Genomic DNA, 22,745 nt, shown 5'->3' on the forward strand with positions numbered 1-22,745 from the left:
AGACCAAGAGCCAGAGAAAACAGGACAGTGCAAAGGAAATTTTTGATTCATACCTGCAAACAAAATTTTCAGAGCTGTAAAGAAAAACTGAACAAACTCTATCCAATGAGGGTTGCACAGGACTCAGTAATAAATCCCTTATGTTTTGCAGTAGGCCACAGCTGAAGTACTGTGCAGAATCCTGAGCATTCCCCTACAAGAAAGGATATGATACTGGGATACATCCTAGGATGCTCTGGGACATGTCATCAGTGATATAAGCTGGGGCTATCGGGTGTTTCGGGTCTTTCAACATCAGACACTCTCATCCAGGTGACACAGCCAGGGATGATCAGGCCCTGGCTTGCGCCCCAGCAGCATTGGTCCACGGGTCACACCTCTTGATCCATAGATAGCTCCCTTATAAACCTCCTCTGTGATAGCACAGAGATTTATAAGGAAGCTGCCAGAATATAATTATAGGGAAGGACTGATTCTACAGGCATAGCTTTCTCATCACAATGGAGACTGAGGGAAGATTTAACTTAGGTCCTGGTGAAGGGTCTCAGCCCAAAACATCAACTGCTTACTCCCCTCCATATATGTTGCCTGACCTGCTGAGGTCCTCCTGCATCTTGCGTGTTGCTCTGGATTTCCAGCATCCTGCAGTATCTCATGTTTATGTTTTTTTTAAATTTATTGACATACAGCACGGAAAAGGCCTTTCCGGCCCTTCAAGCCACATCACCCAGTAATCCACTGATTTAATCTTAGCGTAAGCATGGGACAATTCACAATGACCAATTAACCTGCCAACTGGTATGTCTTTGGAGTGCGGGAGGAAACCAGAGCACCTGGAGGAAAGCCATGGGGTCACGGGAAGAATGTACAAACAGGATTGTGCACAGTACTCAAACTGAGGCCTAACAACAAAACACAGCGGGCCTACTGAGTCCTGTGCAACCCTCATCTGAAAATTTGCCTTTACACCACTGAAAATTTGCCTTCTGCAGGTATGAATCAAAGGGAATTGAACCCAGATCACTGGTCACGTAAAGCGCTGTGCTAATCACTACACTAACATGCCATTACTGAAGTATTATTCCCTTGTCTTAACAAGATGAACAGGGAGAGGAAGTTTCCTCATGGAATAATTTAGAACTAGGAGTCACTGTTTAAAAATAAGGGATCATGCATTTAAGAAATAGAGGAGGCAAAGATGAGAAAATCTGCAGATGCTGGAAATCCAAGCAACACACAAAATGCTGGAGGAACTCAGCAGGCCAGGAAGCATCTATGGAAAAGAAAACACAGTTGACGTTTACCCTTAGAGGAGGAAAATAATTTTTTCTTTTTGAGGGCTGTGAGTCTTTGGAATTCCCTTTGCTTAAACGATTGTGGAAGTACAATCTTTGAATATTTTTAAAGTAGAGTTTGATTCTTGACAAGCAAATAGCTGAAAAGTTACCAGGGCTAGACAGGAGTGTGGAATTGCAGTTGAAATAAGATCAGCCACAATCCAACTGAATGGCAAAGCAGGCCTGAGGGGCCTGTCCTGTTCTTAATGTGTTCGTGTGTGGAAAAAAAAAATCATGAGAGATCTAGACGGAGTGAAGAGGAAAGATACATTTCCCTTAACAGAGAGGTCAACAACTAGGAGATACAGGTTTAAGACAATAGCAGAAAGGTAAGAAAAAAATTAAAGGAAAATCATTTTTAACTAAAGAATAATTGGAGCTTGGAATTCACTGCCTGAAAGGGTGGTAGTGACAAAATAACCTCATCACATTTAAAGGGATAAATGCTTAATCTTGTAAAATTTACAAGATTACAGATAGAGAAGTGAGAAGGACTGGGAAGTATTTTGATTTTTGTGCAGCTTAAACACAAAATGAATGGAATGGTTATTTTGCAAATTATGATTGTAACAATTCTCTAATAATCCACAGTGTTACATCGTTAAATTACGTGTGTATAAACACTGTGTGCTGATCAGCACATTAGCATAGTGTGCACTGACAACATTGCACTCATCTGCAGCATTTTTTGTCAATAAGCCATGACATTTTGCATCAGCTGCAATTTTACTTAATCAATACATTGCCCTAAAAACAATCAATGAATAATACTTAGAGACAGTCACCATGATTGAATAGATCCTTTCTTCTGTTCAAATCAATTGTAATTGATTTTTCTGAAACAGAAATCCTGACCAGAGACCATCAGCAATTCCACAATCAAACTAAAATAAACTAGTACCAATCTGATTTAAAATAAAATCACTGGCAGGAGCAGCGAGCATTTGCTAATTAAGGCCAAGACAGGACCACTCTTCTGACAAGGAAATACTGGATTGATTTCTTGTTTGGCAAGTTAATTTGGTGGCGGTACGCCAGACAAAGAATGCACAAAAATAACTTCAAGTAAATACAGGCCCTTCAGGCCACTTGTTTCACACAGGTAACGGTGTCTGATTCTTTTCATCGATTTTTTACTAAGCTTTCTCTGAGCTTGTCATTTCAGCAAAACTTCCTGCAGTATTTCACAAACTAATTTTAAATTAATTCATCAATTGTGTACTCCAGTTTTGCACTCGCTCCTAAGTAGAAACATCCTCTTTGTGTTTACCTTATACACTTCATTAATAATTTTAAAATTTACAATGTTTAGTCTTCTTTCCCAAACAAAACCTATTACTGCTGTATCAAACTTTGCAAGTTCCCCTGGGCATGAAGCCCGCTGTTACCACAGGTGGACTCAATTATGGTTCAGGATCAGCTTAAAGTGAACCCCTATTTGTTATCTATTCACTTCCTTCTAAATAACCCCAAAATCTTTGTTTCCACAAGTATCTGACAGATGTGTCCTAATCAACATTAATATACCTTTTGTCACAATATAAATATTACACTTCTAACTTAGATTACTGGAGTCACCATTGTTTCAATAATTGGCTAGTTAGTCAGTTAAATAATTAATTAATCAATCAATCAGAATAGCCAAAGCAATAGTTTTGAAGACATTGTAACTCACTACAGTGACATAATTGGCAACCCTGGGGCAAGAAACACAATTGATGTTGGGCATTCGCGATGCAGCCTACAAAGGTGGAGACCGCATCAAATGCAGTTGAAATTTGGCATCTGTTAAAGGATGTTGCCTGGATTAGAGGGCACAGGCTTTAAGGAGAGGTTGGACAAATAAGAGTAGACAGCCAGTATCTTTTCTCCAGGATTGAAATGTCTAACACCAGAGGACATACGTTTATGGTTGAAAGGAGCAAGTTCAAAGAAGATGTGCAAGGTGAGTCATTTTTAAAAATTATACAGATGGTGTGTACCTGGGATATGTGCCGGGGTGGTGGTGGAGACAAATACAATAGAGGGATTCAAGAGGCTTAGATAGGTGCATGAAGGGGATGGAGGGACTATGGTCCACATGCAGACAGGAGAGATTCGATGCTATTAGGTCAATTAGTTCTGCCCAATATCACAGACCAAGCTGATTCCTGTGTTGTACTATTCTACATTCTATGAGAACATTACAGGTAATGTTGGCATTATTGTTTTACTGTTTTGTCCTGGATAGCTTTTAAAATAATTGAGCTGTTAGAGCTGCACTCATTCCAAGTGGAGAGCATCCCATTGTGCCCCGGCTTGCTTCTTCTAATTGGTGGAAAGACATTGGTAAGTCAGATGAATTACAAGCCATGGAACCCTGAGCTGTCAACATGCTACAGTAGACACAGTTCCTTTTGTGACTATGATATGTTATGTAGAACTAGATGTTAATATCCCTTATCTACACTCCTGAGACCTGCTGCCTAGACTCTGTGGGGTGGCAAGTGAGTGGTGGCATCTTCTGGGTTATCAAGTGGGCGCCCTCTTTCCTCAGTGTTTCACAGATAGGCCCACGACACCTCCGGAGGGTTCAGCAGTGAATCCCGGCGTCCCGGGCTCACCCCCTAGATGCCTTTCACTCACTTGGAGGCCCGGATGGAATCCTTTCTCTTCATCCAGAGCCACTGACTACCCTTTTTTTTAAGGAAGAGGTACAGTTGACGTTTCAGGCCGAGACCCTTCATCAGGACTCCTGACGAAGGGTCTCGGCCTGAAACGTCGACTGTACCTCTTCCTAGAGATGCTGCCTGGCCTGCTGCATTCACCAGCAACTTCGATGTGTGTTGCTTGAATTTCCAGCATCTGCAGAATTCCTGTTGTTGACTACCCTTTTCAGCAGCTCTGGAGAGGTCTTTGCTTGTCAGTGTGTCTTCCCTCGTACTCCCAACTCCTGGAGCAGCCTTGATGTTGATTCAAGATTCAAGATTCAAAAGATTCAAAAAACTTTATTGTCAGCTCTGCAGGGCAGAATGAGACAGTGTTTCCCAGGAGCAGCGCAATCATAACAGAACAAACACAAAACTAAATAATAAACCTAACAATAAATAGTAAAACACAACAGCCACATGTCAGTTAAAATCAAGTTATAAGTGTCCAGTGCAAGTTGAAAGTGTCCAAAGCAGAGTCAGGTAGAGCAGCTATTTAGCAGTCTGACTGCCTGTGGGAGAAAGCTGTTTGGTAGCCTTGTGGTTTTAGTTTTGATGCTCCTGTAACGTTTGCCTGATGGCAGAAGAACAAGAAGTTCATGGAGAGGGTGTGAGGGGTCTTTAATGATGTACCGTGTCTTCTGGAGGCATCGACTCTGAAAGAGGTCTTGGACAGAAGGTAGGGAGACCCCAATAACCTTCTCTGCTCCCCTAACCACCCTCTGCAAGGCTTTTTTGTCGACAGCAGTGCGGCTGGAGTACCAGGTTGTGATGCAAAAGGTCAGCACACTCTCAACCACGCCTCTGTAGAATGTAGTTAAGATATTAGTGGGGAGTGATGCTTATTTAAGCTTCCTCAGAAAGTGCAATCTCTGCTGGGCCCATTTCACAATCCCAGTGGTGTTCCTGGACCAGGTGAGATTGTCTGAGATCTGCACCCCAAGGAACTTGATGTCTCCCCTGTGGAGCCGCTGATGCTGAGGGGTGTGTGCTCAGGCTGAGACCGTCTGAAATCGACGATCATCTCCTTGGTTTTGGTGACATTAAGCATCAAGTTGTTATCACTGTACCAGCTCTCTAGGTGTTTGATCTCCTCCCTGTACATTGTTTCATCATTTTTGCTGATGAGCCCCACCACTGTGGTATCATCAGCAAATTTAATGATCAGGTTCTCCTTGAATCTGGCGGCACAGTCATGTGTTAGCAGTGCAAACAGCAATGGGCTAAGCACACAGCCTTGTGGGGATCCAGTGCTCAGTATGATGGAGTCAGAGATGTTCGTGCCAACACAGACTGACTGTGGTCTCTCTGTCAAGAAATCCAGAATTCGGCGACACATGGCAGTGTTAAGGCCAAGTAGCGACAGTTTCTCCACTAGTCTCTGCGGGATGATGGTATTGAATGCTGAACTGAAATCAATGTACAGGATTCTGGCATAAGTGTCTTTGTTGTCCAAGTGAGAGAGATCTGTGTGCAGTGTGATGGATATTGTGTCCTCCGTACAGCGATTTGGACGATAAGCAAACTGTAGAGGATCCAGCGATGAGTGGAGGCTGGCTGTGATATGAGGCTTGACAAGCCGTTCAAAACATTTCATCGCTATGGGGGGTCAGGGCAACAGGACAGTAATCATTCAGACAGACAACAACTGATTTCTTTGCTACAGGGATGATTGTGGAGGTTTTGAAGCATCTGGGGACAATAGCTTGACTAAGGGAGATGTTGAAAATGTCTGTCAGGACATCTGCTGATACATCAGCACATTCCTTGAGCACATGTCCAGGGATGTTGTCGGGACCTCCCACTTTTCATGGGTTGACCCTGGCAAGGGTCCTCCGTGTTTGCTCTGGATCAATGATTGGAGCCGGCTGGTCAGATGGTAAAAAGGGACTGGCTCTCCCCCTTGCTGTAGTGTTTGATGCTTCGAAGCGTGCAAAGAAATTGTTAAGCCTGTCAGGAAGAGAGTTTTCTGTCATCAGTTTTCTGCCTGATCCAGTAGTCTGTCAGAGCTTTAATTCCCTGCCACATCCATCTGGTGTCACTTGTGTCACAGAAGTGTCCATGTATTTTGCCCGCGTAGGCCCTTTTCGCTTTCCTGATCCCTAGTGAAAGCGCAGACCTGGCTGAGCGAAGCGCACTCCTGTCCCCCGATCTGTAGGCTGTCACGGGCCTTCAGTAGTGAACGCACCTCTGTTGTCATCCATGGCTTTTTACAACCACGTGCGGTGAAGGTTTTCATCACAGTGACATCCTCTGTGCATTTGGCTATGTAGCTGATTACTGCCTTCGCATACTCCTCAATGTCTGTATGGTCATCATAGGAGGCTGCTGTTCTGAATATGTCCCAGTCTGTGTGCAAAAAAACAGTCTTGTAGTGCTGAGGCTGCTCCTTTTGGCCAGACCCTTATCTCTCTTTTCTCTGCTCTCACACGTTTAAGCAGTGGTTTATATGCTGGTGTTAGCATGACAGATAGGTGGTCAGCGTGGCCAAGATGGGGGCGGGGGGGTGGGGGCTGCTTTGTATGCCTGTGGTGTGGCTACGAATCCTCTGCAGCCGACTTCGACCGGTCGGACCCTTGCTTTCCAGCCACGTCGTTGCGCATCGGCTGCAAGTTCAGCATTCCTCAGCTTCTTGTGCTCGTAGGCCTCCTCCACCGCATCCTCCCACGGCACTGTAAGCTCGATGATGTAAACGAGATGAAGCGAGGCCGACCGTAGTACAAGGTCTGGTTTGAGGTTGGCTTCCACAATTTCAGTTGGGAAGCAGAGCCTCTGGCCTAAGTCTGCCACCATCTTCCAATCATGTGCCCCGCCTAGCCACCTGGTATCTGGTCTCGATGTATTGAGTCTGGTTTGACCCTCACCTTCCAGGACAAATGCTGTTAACGGCCAGTGGGATGAAGGGGGAAGGAGAGCATTGACGCTCATCTACCGATATTCCAGCACTGCTGCAAGACACCATTGCACCTGGTTGTGCTGCCAGGTGTATCGGTCTTGAGTAAGGCTGGTCTTGCAGCCCACCAGAATGTGTTTTAGTGTTGCTGAAGTCGGGCAGAGGGAGCACGTGGGGTCCTCTCCATACCACTGGCTGAGATTCATGGGAGACGGCAAGACATCGTAGGCAGCCCTGATGGTGAAGCTTGCTCTGAATGTCCCCATCTCCCACAGCTCTTTCCAAGAGATCTTTCTTTTCTCCACTCCCTCCCATCTCATCCATTTCCCTTGCCTTGCCTGAGCGACGGCCTTTGCGCACCTTGCTGCCTCCTCCTGCCGACGTATCTCCTGCATCACGAGCCTGCGTCTCTGAGACGGAGCAGCCTTGTTCCAGGCTGGTGTACTGTCCCCAAGGCCAAGACCGCTCCTCCCTTGCTGCGCTCGGCCCACGACGTCCCTGTGCTCGAGTGCCACCTTTGCTTGCTCGCTGCTTCTGATGGAGTCCATTTCCTCCCAGTATCCAGGATGTGGGCAGCTTGTGCTACAAATGGATCACTCGCCTCTGTTAACATCATCTCCAGTCTTAATCTGGCGTACTTGTACTCCTCTGAAAGACTGGAAATGGGTAGCTCTAGGACTCCCTTGCCGTAGGGCCCTAAGCTGCTGAGGCACCTGGGAAGACCAAGCCACTTCCTTATGTATGAGCTGATCAGTCTCTCCAGCTTTTCCACCTTTGAGATTGGAATCTCATACAAGGTTAGTGGCCACATGAGGCATGGAAGGAGCCCAAACTGCATACACCAGAGCTTCAACTTGCCAGGGAGTGTGGTTCTGTCGATGCTCTCGAGGCCACCGACGGCGTCCTTCCTGAGCTGATCTACCTGCTCTGTGTCTTTGAGGGATGCATTAAACCACCGACCTAGGCTCTTCACAGGCTTCTCATAGACCGCTGGAATCATCTCATCGCCCATGTAGAAGCATTGGTCTACCACCTTCCCCTTGACAATAGAGATGCTTCTGGACTTGCTCGGCTTGATCTTCAGCCGAACCTGCTCGATGTTCTCTTGAAGCTTTCTCAACAAGCGTACAGTACAAGCCTTGGTCATGGTGAGTATTGTGAGATTGCCCATGTATACTCTGATAGGCGGCAGCCTCAGGCCAGGTGTTATGCACTGTCCTCCAACCACCCATCGAGATGCTCTAATGGTCACCTCCATGGCCATGGGGAAGGCTAGCGGGGAGATGGTATAACCGGCCATGATTCCCACATCCAGATGTTGCCACACTTTGGTGTAATCTGCTGTTGTCAAACATAGCTGCACATCCTGGAAGTAGGCCTGGAACGAGGCTTGGAAGGGCCACTGGGACCCTGAAGAAATCAAAAGCAGTCCAGAGGAGGTTATGAGGGACTGAGCTGAAGGTGTTGGCGAGGTCCAGGAACACCATGTGAAGATCTGTTCCCTCCTCCTTGGCGACCTGGATCTGATGCCAGATAGTGCAAGCGTGTTCCAGACTGCCGGAGAAGCCCGGGATCCCTGCTTCCTGGATTCACGTATCAATCAGCTGGTTTCTTTGCAGATATCTTGACAGCCTATGAGCCACCACACTAAAGAAGATTTTGCCCTCAACATTTAGGAGACTAATCTGGCAGAATTGGCCGATTTCTGATGAACCCTTTTACTTTGGGATCAGGATTCCTCCGGTTCTCTGCTTTACAGGATATCTACTTCATCTGCAAACTTCATCATGTACCCTATGTTCAAGTCTCACAAAGATTCGCCACAAAATATGGATCAGGAACCTTAATCCATCCTCCGCCTCCAAGCCTTCTTTATGTCCCTACTGGCCAAATTCTTTCCTTTTTATACTCTTGCTATCTATGTACTTATAAAACAACTTCTGATTTTCTTTGATGTTAATTGCCAGGTTTTGTTTTAAATATTATCTGCTTTCCTAATTTTCTGTTTAATTTCACTCTTGCAGTTTTTGAAACTGTGTTTTTCTGCAGCTTGAGCTACAAATCCATGCCACAAAAGTTCCACACAATAGCCTGCTCCAACAAGAGAAAATCTAACCACCTGCCCTTGAAACTCAATAGCACAACTACCATCAAGTCCCTTGACATCAAAATCCTGGCATTAAAACTGACCATAAATTCAACTGGACCAATCACAAGTAATAATATGGTTCAAGAGCAGATCAGAGACTGGGTGTCAGAAGGCAGTGGAGGCCAATTCTCTGGATTCTTTCAAAAAAGACTTAGATAGAGCTCTTAAAGATAGCGGAGTGAAGGGATATGGGGAGAAGGCAGGAAAAGGGTACTGATTGTGGATGATCAGCCATGATCACAGTGAATGGTGGTGATGGCTCGAAGGGCTGAATGGCCTACTCCTGCACCTATTGTCTGCTGTCCTCTTAGCATTCCCAAATTTTTCCATCTACAAGTGCAAATCAGAAGCATGATCAAATAGTCTTCACTTATCCGTATTCATCCAGCTCTAATAACTCTCAAAGTGCTTGCCACGATCTAAAACAAAGCAGCCCATTTGGTTGGCATCCCAAGAACCAATCTAAACACTCATTCTCTCCACTATCAATGCATAGTAGATGCAGCATACACTATCTACAAAATACAATGATATTATTCATCAAGATTACTCTGACAGCAGCCACCAAGCCTACAAACTCTGTCACCGTTGCTTTTTATATACCAGTTAAAAATCTGAGCATCCTTTTAATATCTGGTGTTATCTATGAGTTTGATTATACTGTTCTGAATATAAAGCCAAAAATTCAATTTGACTTTTATTAATTATCTTTCACTTGTCTAGCCAGATGTGCAACTTCTGTGCAAGCTCTCTTAATGATTCCTTACCCCAATTGTTATATACAGTAATATTTATTGTATCCCATATTTCAACAAGTCAAAATTTTGCATATTTTAGATATCAAAATAAACTCATTACAACATGTCCCAGCAGTTCCGATTTTTTTGCACATTGCTTCTCTCCACAGTTGATATCATGGACTCATCAACAAAAATAAACAGAAATCCAACTGCATTCTTAATGGAAAACCTTGAAAACAAACTGTCTGCAGAAAGAAATCTGGAATATAATCCACCTAACTCTCTCCAGAATATAACTTTGGTCTCTTCTTAATATGCAGGTATCTTGATTGGCAGCAAACCTTCAAATATTAAGAGGCAACAAAGATCAAATCATTTGCCTCATCCCAATCACCACACAAGTGCAAAGAAGCAAGTGACTGTGTAAGTACAATGAAAATAACAATGAAACTAAATTGTCAGAAAGTACCAGAGACTTTGTAAAGAATTTATACATGTTTTATTCCAAGAGAAACTGACTTGTAGATGTAGGCATTTATTTTTCCAAGAGACACTTGACATTAGTAATGTAGCTGAGTTTCTCTTCACAGTTTTGTTGATGAGCTCAAGACCAAATTCATAAAAATTCATGATTCGAAAGACTGGAAGTTCTATTCTCATTATCGACATTGCTTACCATCGACTCGCTGATTAGGAGGAGAAGGAGTGCTTCTTCAACAATATCCCGTGGGCAGAAAAGGCTGAGAAAAAGACTGCATTGAATTAGGTCAAATTCACCCTGCATAATTCCTTCCTTTCATTGTTAAAGCGAGCTAGTGTCTACAGATTTTATGTATTATTCATCAGTGATAAGATATATAAATATTATTCAGTGCCATTCAATGATAATGCTCTGATGCACCTTTATACTTGGTCTCCTATTTGTTTGCCACACAATCAGTGATGATTACTAGAAACAAGCAACTCAAAAGTTGAGTTCATAAATGAAGTATGTATTGCATAACTACACTGATTATGACTCCAGTTTTGATGGCTGCTTTACAATCTCACCTACAAGAAGGCAAAGGTTACTTTCCCCCGTACGATCTCAATGTCCTTACTTTGATGTTGCACCAAAAAGGCAGATGGAGTGCCTGCTCCTTTTATATGACCAGCAAAAATTCCTCAAACCTTTTCACATCAGGTCAGAAAAGGATTGACTTTTATCTTATTCTTACAAAAAAAATACAACACTGGCTTAGGCTGGTAATTACTCTCAAAATTTCTTACTTTAATAGAGTAAGTACTTCACATATTTCATTTGCTAAAACACGATGCATAGACAGGAAGGGTGCATGAAAATACATCTGGCTGCTTTGAGACTGGCTTTGGTGAAAGGATTGTTCAAACACTCTCGGAGTTTAGATAAAATAACCAATCCATAGATTAGCATTTTATGCTTTGATTATTAAGGTACAAAATCTTTACATTTTCAAAAATAGCTCAATTTCAGACCTGTTATTCTATTTTTGTTATGTTTTGTTCTTTGCATTGTTGTTTCCACTGCTTAGAGTAAAGAAAAAGGTGAGTAATTGCTTTGAAGGGAAGTTTCAGCAATTTCCATGCACTTTGGATGTTCAGCCCTACTTACAATCAACATCACTGTCTGAATTGATCAGCCCCTAGCATTTACAGTGTTTACAAAAGTTTACAGATAGAGTTGATTAATGGATAGATGGAATTAGTTCTATCACGTTTGGAATCAGTTTGGCCAGGAGGGACCAACATGTTTGATTTGTTGCTTCTTTGTACTGTTTCTTAAACATGATGAAAGTACTATTATTTGTTCAAAATCATATCTTCCATGACAGCGTGCAATACTGTATCATTCATTACAACAGAATGATCTTCTCCCTCCCGGCATGAAATTAACTAAACTATAGCGAGGTGTGGAAGAAATTATGGAGACAGCAAGGCATTGAAAGCATTAATGTTAATTTCTTGCAGTATACTTCAGAACATACTAACAAGAATGACTATATTTTGATTTTGTGATAGCCCTGCAGTTTTGTTAAATATATGGCATATAGTTTATGAGAATAAATGGGAAAATTACTTCAGTTTGACGTAAAAATTCTTAAACATCACAAGCACTTTGTTCATAAGTATTGCTTTATACAAATAAATAAAATTTTCATCACATACTTGTCTCCTTGGTAGAGCTGAGGACCAGTGGTTTTAATGTAGCCAACACTTGAAAAAGGTCCACTTTCCTCAGTAATGAGCTCAGAAGGCGGGTCTGAAAATAGATTCCAGTAGCAGTCCTCACACAGGCTGTGTAGAAGCACCTCAGCCAGTTGTCTGGCTATTGTCTGTGAAAGAGGATAATAAACTTATGTATTAAAAAAGTAAGCACAGCACTCTACAAACTAAATCATTAAGAATCTCAAAATAAAATTAGTGCATCATTTGCAACTGCTCTGGAGAATGAATTTGTGTTTAATAGGACTAAGCTTTAAGCTTTTTACAGATAATTAAGTATTCTTTTGTTTTCTCTGTTCCTGAGATTATCAAAATGCAATCCATGATTCAAATCATAGCTTCAAATCATAGACCCATAAAAATACACTGAACTATTTTGCTTGTCCTGAAACAATTAAACAGAAGTTAGTTCAAAAGAATAAATTACATACAGCGTATCCCTGGAACCCATTTAATAGATGATGCTGCCTGCTCGGCAAAATGGTATTGTGAGGTCAAATGACTCTTGAGATTGAGATTACAGTACAGAAAGCAGACATCTCACCCTGCAAAAACTCATTTCAGGGAGGTCGCACCATCAATTTGCAGGAGACTCCCGGAACTTCCAGGAGAGGTGGGATGTCTGCAATAGAGTAGCTCTTTAGCAGCTAGCCAGCTAGTTTAAATAACGTCAGCTATGCTAATGAATGAATGACACCTGTTAAACTCACCTCAACGTGCCTTTTACAGTCTTAACCCACCATGGGGTAATAGAAAAGTCACTGTTGCAAACAGTGCAGCGAGCAACACTGTCATTATTTTTGACCCCTATTAGGCAGGGGTATACTTTAGGGTAGTCTGAGGTGACATACGTTTTACATTTTCTTTTTTTTGGAACAGTCTGCCATCTATCTATCTCTCTCTCTCTCTCTCTCTCTGCTCTGTGTCTCTCTCTCTCTCTGTCTCTCTCCCCTCCCCGCCCCCCGAAAATTTGATTTCCCGGATATTGTATATAATTTGTGGGCATCAGGGAGCCACTATTCATATGCGGGAGACTCCCGGAACTTCCGGGAGAGGTGGGATGTCTGAGAATGGGTGCTATGAAATTCTGCTTATGTGGGGTATCCCTCCAAATACATGCGATGACCAGAATCTCACTATTAAGCAACCGAGCTCAAGAGTGTTCCTGTGAGGAAGGACTAACTGCTGCAAGTTGGCACATTTTCTCCCAAAGCCAATCCTTTAGCTGTACCAAGTTCTCACTGTGGTGTGCCATGAAGAGGTAGTCAGGGTACTATAACTTAGATTTCTTTGGGTATGCTGGGAGGTGGAAAGGCACAGCTGTCATTTCCCACGATGACTTCTGCAAAGTGCCCGTATGTATTACTGAAAATCCTGCACATCTCACCCAATCAAGACATGTAGGCCTGTCTTATTCCCCAAGTCTAGTGGTAGTAGAATGCTTTGGAATGTCCCATTACCCTGAAAAATACTGCAAAATATTCATGTCTCTTTCCTTCTAATTAATCTTCTTGATATGAACTAGAATTGATAGGATTTTTAGAATTGAAAACTATTTTCTTTCTGAAGGCAATACAGTTACTAACCTGACTAGACTGATAATAAAAAAATGACATATTAGTATCAGAAATTAAATCACTAATACCAAAAAATATTTAAGGAACATCTTATTAACAACACACATTTACAATGTGTTTTCTTCAAAATATCTTTTACATTTACAGTTAACTTTAATTCTTATTCTTGGTCCTTTAAAAAGCCACATTAAAAATAAAATGCAAATTCTAACTGCAGATATTCAGAGTACAGGAAACTGAAGATATTTCATGCTAAACTAACAACATGAATGTCTCTTATAAACATAAAATTAGGTCTGCTCAACTTCACTGGCATCGAATCTAGATGAAGCTGCATAAGCTTGCATCTGAAGCACCAACATGTCATCCTTTTAAAAATGAATAACTTTTCTGAATCCGCTGCAACTCTCTGAAAGCACAAGGATGTGTAAAGTAACTACAAAGCCAAGTGAGATGCCACAGAAATTAATGAGTAAGATGTGCTGCTCAGATACTGATCAGCTCTTGCCAAGTGCAACTGCCTGATCAACATGCAATGCAATGCTTCTAGAAATGTTATTGAAAAATTATTGCTCACTGTCACAGGTAGCCAGACATTAGATATCACGACACCAGGCCACAGATTGCATAGCGTCCACAGCAGGATTTTGTACAACGTAAATTAATCGGTCTAATCCTGATGAATGGATCATGATGTGAAGATCAGGAGATGATTTGCATTGACTAACACTGTGAAGTGTCAAGGTGGCAGTTATGTCAGTGTGCAATTGCAGACTTGATCCTCGCATTTTATATTACAATACCTCCTCAATCAATATGATTTAATGCTTTGGAATTGACAAATTTTTTACATACTGTATAATAAACACCTTGTAACCATACCATTCTAAAATTCTGTGTGGCTCTTGTCTCCATTGCTCTTAACATTTCCCGAATTCGTTTTACTCCCTTGACCATATTCCTAAGGAAAAAATAAACCCACAATTAAAGCACCAAGATTGTGCTAAAGTCAAAGGAAATTTAATATCAAAGTTTAGCTATGTTACCATATTGATATGTACTTGACATTGATTTCCTTACAGACACTTACAGGTAAATAATAAATGCAATATTGTTCATGAAAAACTATACATGAACAAAGACTAACAAACAACCAAAGTGCAAAAGAAGACAAAACATGAGTTGTAGGCTCTTTGAAAGTGAGTCTGCTGGTTGTGGAATCAGTTCTGTGATGTGGTGAATGAAATTATCCATGCCATTCAGGTGCCTGATGGCTGAAGGATAATAACTGTTCCTAAACCTGGTAGTGTGGGACCTAAGGCTCCTGTACTTCCTGCCCAATGGTAGTAGCGAGAAGAGAGGGTGGCTGGATGGTGGGGGTCCTTATGGATGGACGCTGCTTTCTTGTTTGTGGCAGCACTCCTTGTAAACATGCTCAGTGGTGGGGAGGGCTTTGCCAGTGATGGGCTGGGCTATATCCACCACTTTCTGTAGGCTCTACCATTCACGAGCATTGGTGTTTCCATACCAGGTCAAGATACAACCAGTCAGGATATTCTCCGCTGTGCATCTACAGAAGTTTACCAAAGTTTTAAGTGACATGCTAAATCTGTGCAAACATCTAAAAGCGGAGGAACAGGCATCCCTTCTTTGTAATGGCATATATGTGCTGGTCCCAGCACAGATCCTTAAATTACTTCAGCATTTACACTGCCAAAATAGTGAACCTGGTCTAAATAACTTAAGGACATTTGGGCAATATGAAGTATTATATTATGCAATGCCTTTTCTCACTTCCAGGCCTTTCAATAATGGCTAAAAATTAGAACAAATTGGGAATTTGGCATTTCTGTGTACAGCTGTCATCTCATATTTGCTTTGAGATTTACCACTGAATACATACACATAAAAAAAACTCCTATTTCACTACAAATGCTAACCCATTCAAAATAAAATCAAGTTCTCTGATTGACTTTGTAAGCACCTGTGCAAATACACAAGTGTTTTGAGGAACTATCAGGTCTGTGAAGGAAGTTCCTTAACTTTTGCATCGCCATATATCATCACCACCCACACCAACAAATCCATCGACATTGATGACAGGCAGCTCACTTTCAGCGTGGGTAAGAGAGGTCTAAACATGAATACTCTCTGTAATCATCCAGTGATTGCACTGCCGTAGCCGTCCCATGAAAGAAAGTGGTCTGTAAGTGGTGACTAGGCCTTAAGCAGCAGAAGCTAGAATTCCTTAATGTTTCCAAACTTTTGAAAGTCAGCATTTTTTTTTAGATGCAGTCAAAATTAAATAAAGTAAAAAAAATTAGAAACATTTAACTTGTGTAAATTAATTAAAATACAAAGGACCATAATGAGCAAACCCATTGTACTTTATACTTTATTGTCACCAAACAATTGATACTAGAGCGTACAATCATCACAGCAATATTTGATTCTGCGCTTTGCACTCCCTGGAGTACAAATCGATAGTAAATATTAAAAATTTAAATTATAAATCTTAAATTGAAACTAGAAGAGGGAAAGTAAGCTAGTGCAAAAAAAAAACGATAGGCAGGTCCGGATATTTGGAGGGTATGGCCCAGATCCCGGTCAGGATCTGTTCAGCAGTCTTATCACAGTTGGAAAGAAGCTCTTCCCAAATCTGGCCGTATGAGTCTTCAAGCTCCTGAGCCTTCGCCCAGAGGGAAGAGGGACGAAAAGTGTGTTCGTTGGGTGGGTCGTGTCCTTGATTATCCTGGCAGCACTGCTCCGACAGCGTGCTGTGTAAAGTGAGTCCAAGGACGGAAGATTGGTTTGTGTACTACACTTAGCTGAGGGGCCATGTACAACGTATATCCAAATCCTTGCCTCAGTTCAATCAGCAACCAAATCTGAGCTATGCAGTGCTGGTAGGCACATACATGTCAGCCAGCCAATCCACCCAAACAGAATTATCTGCACAATATGGCCAATCTTTTATATATAATCACAATTAAATATTGCCAGAATTTACCAATAAGCTGACCACTTCAAAGATTTTACTGCAAATGTTGCTCACATTATGGATGTCTGATGTGAAATGAATACAGCTCTAGCATCATCCTTCCTATAGTGGGGTCCCCAGATCTGGACCATATTCTTGCTGAGGCCCAACACATGATTAACATAATTACTTTATTTTAGTATTCTTTTATTGCATAATTTCATAATTACTTTAGTATTGTTTACCCCTGATCATAATGGGAAAGAGGCTCTCAACTTATCCCACCAATTTGAAGAATTTGTGTATTTAGCTCTTCCATTTCCTGCACTCCCTTTGAATAAGTATCATTGACATTACTACTTTAAGCTCTCTCCTCAGATTCCACAGAGCTGCAAGCAATTCCTCTGGTAGGCATCCATTCAAAGCTCTGGAATGCACCAGAAGATAGGAAAGGAAAAGTGACCGGCCACATTCAATTACAGTACTAATCCTCCAAGTTAACTTGTGTTGAATTCACTCATAATATTTTTGATCCCTCAATGATCTTTTTTTTTATAAACAAAAGTTTCCTATTTACCACTGCAATTCTTTCACCCTACTCCACTCCTGGCTTCACTTCACAATGACTGTAATGGATTTGCCTTCCAAACTTGAATATGATTGACAGAACGGTTAAAGCACAGTCTATTCTCTCTACTCCCTTCTTCCATCAGGAAGAAGATGCAAAATCCTGAAAGCATGTATAACCAGGCTCGAGGACAGTTTCAACCCCGCTGTTTTAAGACTATTAAATAGTTCCCTAGTATGAGAAATTGGACTCTTGACCTTACAATCTACTTTGTTATGATCTGGCAGCTCACTGCTTACCTGCACTGCACTTCCTTTGTAGCCATTACACTTTGCTCTGCATTGTTATTATTTACCTTGTTCTACCTCGATGCACTGTGCAATGATCTGATCTGTACAGTGTGCAAGACAAGCTTTTCGTTATCTTGGTGCATGTGACAGTAATAAACCAATGCCAAATAAACTTACACAAAATAAATTAAACACAAGCTCCCAAAATAAATTTCTGCAGTATATAAAAATCAAAAACACTATATGTTGAAAACATGAGACAGAATATGCCATTGCAGAGAAGTTCTATTTGTTGTATCTACTTCTGAAAGGATTACTGAATGAAATCATTCTGGGCCATAATTTCCTGCAATAGCCTATCTAGACTGATCAGACTTCTCTCTATGTGTCGATATACTGATAACTTTGTCATCTAGCAAACTGCGCACTCAGTCACCACTTTATTAGGTTAGATTCTATGACCTACCTACAAGATGGCGCCAGCAAACATTCCTCAGGCAACATCTTCCAGATAGTCAATCATTTCAGCTTATCTACATCTTCTACTTATCTTTATCTTAATTTTGTTTTTGAAACTGTTGGAGCCTGTGGCTTACAGTCTGTAGTTTGTTCAAGTGAGCTAGCATTCTGCTGACCCTGTGAATACTCCAGCAGAGAAATGCGAGCACAAACTACCGCAAGGTGAAACTCAAAGACAAGACGAGGGGCCATGATCGACTACATTTCTCGCTGATTAAAGTGACAAGGAAGATTGAAACATCGAGGCAAACGCAAAGAAAAGCGAGCGGTTCTCAGAGAGGCTGCTGGTTCGTGTTGCTTTCCTCAGAGGGGTCACTGGTTCATGTCACTTCCCTCAAAGGGGCTGCTAGGTTGAGTTGCTTCCCTCGGAGGGGCCCCTGGCTTGAGTCGCTGCCTTAGGAGGGGCTGCTGAGTCCCGATGCTCTCAGAGATATTATCAAAATTCTGAGATTTATAGATAGGACTGTAGTTCAAACTAAACGGATACTCTCACACTGATTACTTTCAGTTCTATGTTTCTTTCATATTCTTGCCTATTCTTTCTTGTTGTGGATCGGGGGCGGGGTTGCTGGGAGTTTGGATGGTGTGTTAGTTTTTGTGTAGGGGAGGGGTTGGGGTGTGCGAGTTTTTGTTTCTTTTTCTTTTCGTGGGGGGAGGGTATTGATGTCTTTCTTTCAACTACTTATATGGTTTTCTGTATTCTGTGGTGAAGACACATTTCAGAGTTGTATTCTGCATACATATTTTGATAATAAAATGAACCTTTGAACTTCTGTACACCTGCTCATTAATGCAAATATCAAATCAGCAATAAAGAAGTGCAGACAAGGTCAAGAGGTTCACTTGTTGTTCAGACCGAAGTTCAAAATGGGGAAGAAATGTGATCTACGTGATTTTGACTGTGAATGATTGTTGGTGCCACTTAGGGTGGTCTGAGCATTTCAAAAACTGCTCATCTCCTGAGATTTTCATGCACAACAGTCTCTAGAGGTAACAGAGAAACAAAAAACAAAATGCAGTTCTGTGGGCAAAAACGCCTTGTTAATGATGAGAGGTCAGAGGAGAATGGTCAGGCTAATTCAAGCTGACAGGAAGGTGAGAGTAACTCAAATAACTATGTATTACAATGGTAGTTCGCAGAAGAACATCTCTGAACACTCAACATGTCGAACCCTGAAGTGGATGTATTAAAGCAGTGTTTCACTCCTGTACCTAATAAAATGGCCACTGAGTGTATATCAGGAAGACGGTGAACTGTAAAAACAATGCGCATCATCTCAAACAGTCACAGTGAAGCAATGCAAAATTAACAATTTGAAAATAAATCTAATGTCAGATTAAAGAGAGTTGTAGGTAAAGAAAGACCAGAATGAGACAGAAATAAGGACAGGATTTTTTTTAAAAATCTGCACCAAGTAAACCATGAAAGAATTAGTTACAGTGGTCAATTTTCAGTATTAGATCAGCAGAACTTAACACTCAGCATATCATTTTCCATGTTTAACCTTGTACCTGCTCTCATTAAATTGCTGTGCCAAGTTGCCATAAACAACGTTGATATTTTGACAGGAAATTATGGGTCAATACTTACACTTTCATATTACCTTACGTTTTTCACACATCCTTGTCTGAAGGTTACCTACTACTTAAAAGTGCATAAAGAAGTTGTACAAATGATTCCCCTGGAATGAACTACATCACAAGCAAATAATAAAGGGCGATCATTAAAAGCAGGTGGAAGGCCACACATAGATTTCGAGGATATTTACCTTTTTTTGAAATAGGACACATAAGCACTTTGCAATGCAGCTTCAAGAAAGTAAGTAAGCTCCACCTCTCGGACCGGGACAATCCCCTTGATCGATCTGGACTGAGTATTCATCATGGCCTTCAAGTAAAAAAACGGGGGGAGAAAGGGTTAATATAAAAAGAATTGGAAATCCAGACAACATTTTCCAAGAGATGTGATTCTGCAGTTATGCAATGCAATTTTGTTTCAGCAGGATTGGAGGAGTTAAGGTCTAGGCTTGAAACACACTGGTACAAAGCCCAAACATGTTATTCTTACTCGCTTTTGCTAATCTAGGTTCTTTCACAACACCATATGGATATGAAGTATGTCAATCTGTCAGTCTAACTTCATTTAAAAATTGCTTGTTGGGCACTCCTTCTAGAAGTCCAAAAAAAATCAACTGGCTTGTCCTGTATCATTCTGCAAGAAAGCTCATCTTTCCCACAGACATACAAGCTAATCTTGTATCTGACTACTGCCTGCAACCATGTTGACAAATAGAAGAGCTCTAAATATCACTGATGGCAGGGTTTGATGGGATTACTTGCTTACAACTTCTTTGATATACCTGGATGGTTTGCCGTTCTCTCTGGCTAGGCTTGCTTCTACATAGGCACCTGAACTAGATTCTAGGGAGCTACTGAGATGCAAAAAGCAGTGATTACAATTAAGAGGAGGGGAGGGGAAAATGGGTACGGACAGAATAAGAAGTTCATATCCTTGAGCAACTTCTAAAAGTAAGGCACGCAGCCTGAGTTATGAATTTAAAATTAAATTATTTCCAGGGCAGACAAAAAGACAGAGACTACTTCTCTGCTTCTCTGTGACTATAGCTCAGCATTTAACATCGTTATTCCTATAGTCCTGATCGATAAGCTACAGAACCTGGGCCTCTGTAGCTCCTTCTGCAACTGGAGCCTCTACTTCCTAACCGGAAGACCACCATCTGTGCGGTTTGGAAATAACATCTCCACCTCACTGACAATCAGCACTGGGATGTGTGCTTAGCCCACTGCTCTAATCTCTCTTCACCCATGCCTGTGTGGTAGGCATAGCTTAAATGCCATCTATAAATTTGCTGATGATACAACCATTATTGGCAGAATCTCAGATGGAGGTGAGAGGGCGTACAAGTGCGAGATATATCAGCTGGTTGAGTGGTGTTGTAGTAACAACCTTGCACTGAGTAAGATCAAAGAGCTGATTCTGTAATTCCGGAAGGGCAAGACGAGGGAAAATAAACCAATCCTCATAGAGGGATTGGAAGTGGAGAGAGTGAGCAATTTCAAGTTCCTGGGTGTCAAGATCTCTGAGGACCTAACCTGGTTGCAACATATCGATGCAACTATAAAGAAGTCAAGACAGCAGCTATATTTCAATACTTTATAAGGAGTTTGAGGAGTTTTGGTTTATACATAAAACACTCAAAAACATCTACAAGTATACCACGGAGAGCATTCTGACGGGCAGCATCACCATCTGGTATGGAGGAGCTACCACACAAGGCTGAAGTAAGTTGCAGAAAGTTGTAAAATTAGTCCTCTCCATCACTGGTGTCAGCCTCCGTGGTATCCAAGACATCTTCAAGGAGCAGTACCTCAGGAAAGCGGCATCCATCATTAAGGGCCCCCACCACCCAGGACATGCCCTCTTCCATTGTTACTGTCAAGGAGGTGCTACAGGAGTCTGAAGGCACATACTCAGCGATTCAGGAACAGCTTCTTCCCCTCCGCAATTTGATGTCTAAATGGACATTGAACCCATGAACACTACCTCACTACTTCATTTCTTCTGTTTTTGCATACTACCTCAACTATTTAATATACATATATAATTATTGTAATTCAGTTTTTCTCTCTATATATATCATGTATTGCATTGTACTGCTGCTGCAAAGTTAACAAGTTTCACAACATGTGTCAGTGACGTTAAACTTGATTCTGATATCTTAGAATGTTTAAGAGTTAATTCATATAGGCTCCTGGAAGTGAAGAGAGACTTGCAGGTCATCAGCCTTGACTAAATTCACACCCAATTATAATTGGAATTCATTTTTAATTGTCACATGTACTGAGATATAGTAAAGCTTGTCTTCCATATTGTTCATACAGATCAAATAAAACAATAACAGAATGCAGAATAACAGCGTCTGCAGAATCTCTTGGGTATAGAGAACGTGCAGTGCAGGTAATCAATAAGGTGCAATATCATAATGAGGTAAATTGTCAAGTCAATAATCCATCTGATTGTACTGGGAAACGAGTTAATAGTCTTATAACAGTGGGGGTAGAAACTGCCTTTCAGCCTAGTAGTTGTGTTCATGGGCTTTAGTGGCTTCTGCTCGATGGAAGAGGGGAGAAGAGAGAATGTCAGGGGTAAGTGGGGTCTTTGATTATGCTGGCTGCTTTACTGAGGCGCTGAGAAGTATAGACAGAGTACAGGAAGGGCATCATAAACCCACGAGGTTCTGCAGATGCTGGAAATCCAGAATAACACACACAAAAGCTGGATAACTCAGCAGGTCAGGTGGAATCGACAGAGAGGAATAAAGAGTTGATGTTTAAGGCTGACTGACACCTTTCATCCGCGTAGGGGAGGCTGGCTCCCATGATGTACTGAGCTGTGTCCACAACTTCCTGCAGTCACAGTCAGCGCAATTGCTTTAGCCAGCTGCTGTGTATTCAAATTTGATGCTTTCATTTGATAAAAAATTGGTAAAGGTCTAAGGGTGATGCCAAATTTCTTTAGCCTCCTGAGGAAGTAGTGAGCTTTCTCGGCCCTGGCATCTATGTTCTTGACAAAGAAAGGCCATTGGTGATGTTCATTCCTTAGAATGTGAAGCTCTCAAACTCAACACCACTGATGTAGACTAGGAGGATGTGTACCATCCCCTTCCCCTTCCCGAAGTCAATGACCAACTCTTTCATTTTGCTGACATTGCTAGTTGCTGTCATGACACCAAACAGATGAAA

At 41.7% G+C, this 22,745-nt stretch overlaps 1 protein-coding gene across 4 annotated transcripts in view; it reads right to left on the minus strand.

Moving 5' to 3' along the window:
- LOC134350445 (tetratricopeptide repeat protein 7A-like) overlaps window positions 1-22,745 on the minus strand; it is a 265,556-nt gene that overhangs the window by 207,864 nt on the left and 34,947 nt on the right. For 3 of the 4 annotated variants that reach the window (XM_063055643.1, XM_063055644.1, XM_063055641.1), the window contains 4 exons: window positions 19,751-19,869; window positions 14,507-14,585; window positions 11,991-12,157; window positions 10,483-10,558 (listed from right to left, as the gene is read on the minus strand). In XM_063055643.1, coding sequence (XP_062911713.1) covers window positions 10,483-10,558; window positions 11,991-12,157; window positions 14,507-14,585; window positions 19,751-19,869 — 441 coding nt within the window. The remainder of the gene's footprint in view (window positions 1-10,482; window positions 10,559-11,990; window positions 12,158-14,506; window positions 14,586-19,750; window positions 19,870-22,745) is intronic. The other variant, XM_063055642.1, reaches the window with a different exon arrangement.

Source organism: Mobula hypostoma, chromosome 8, assembly GCF_963921235.1.
Source record: "Mobula hypostoma chromosome 8, sMobHyp1.1, whole genome shotgun sequence".
Taxonomy (NCBI): domain Eukaryota; kingdom Metazoa; phylum Chordata; class Chondrichthyes; order Myliobatiformes; family Myliobatidae; genus Mobula; species Mobula hypostoma.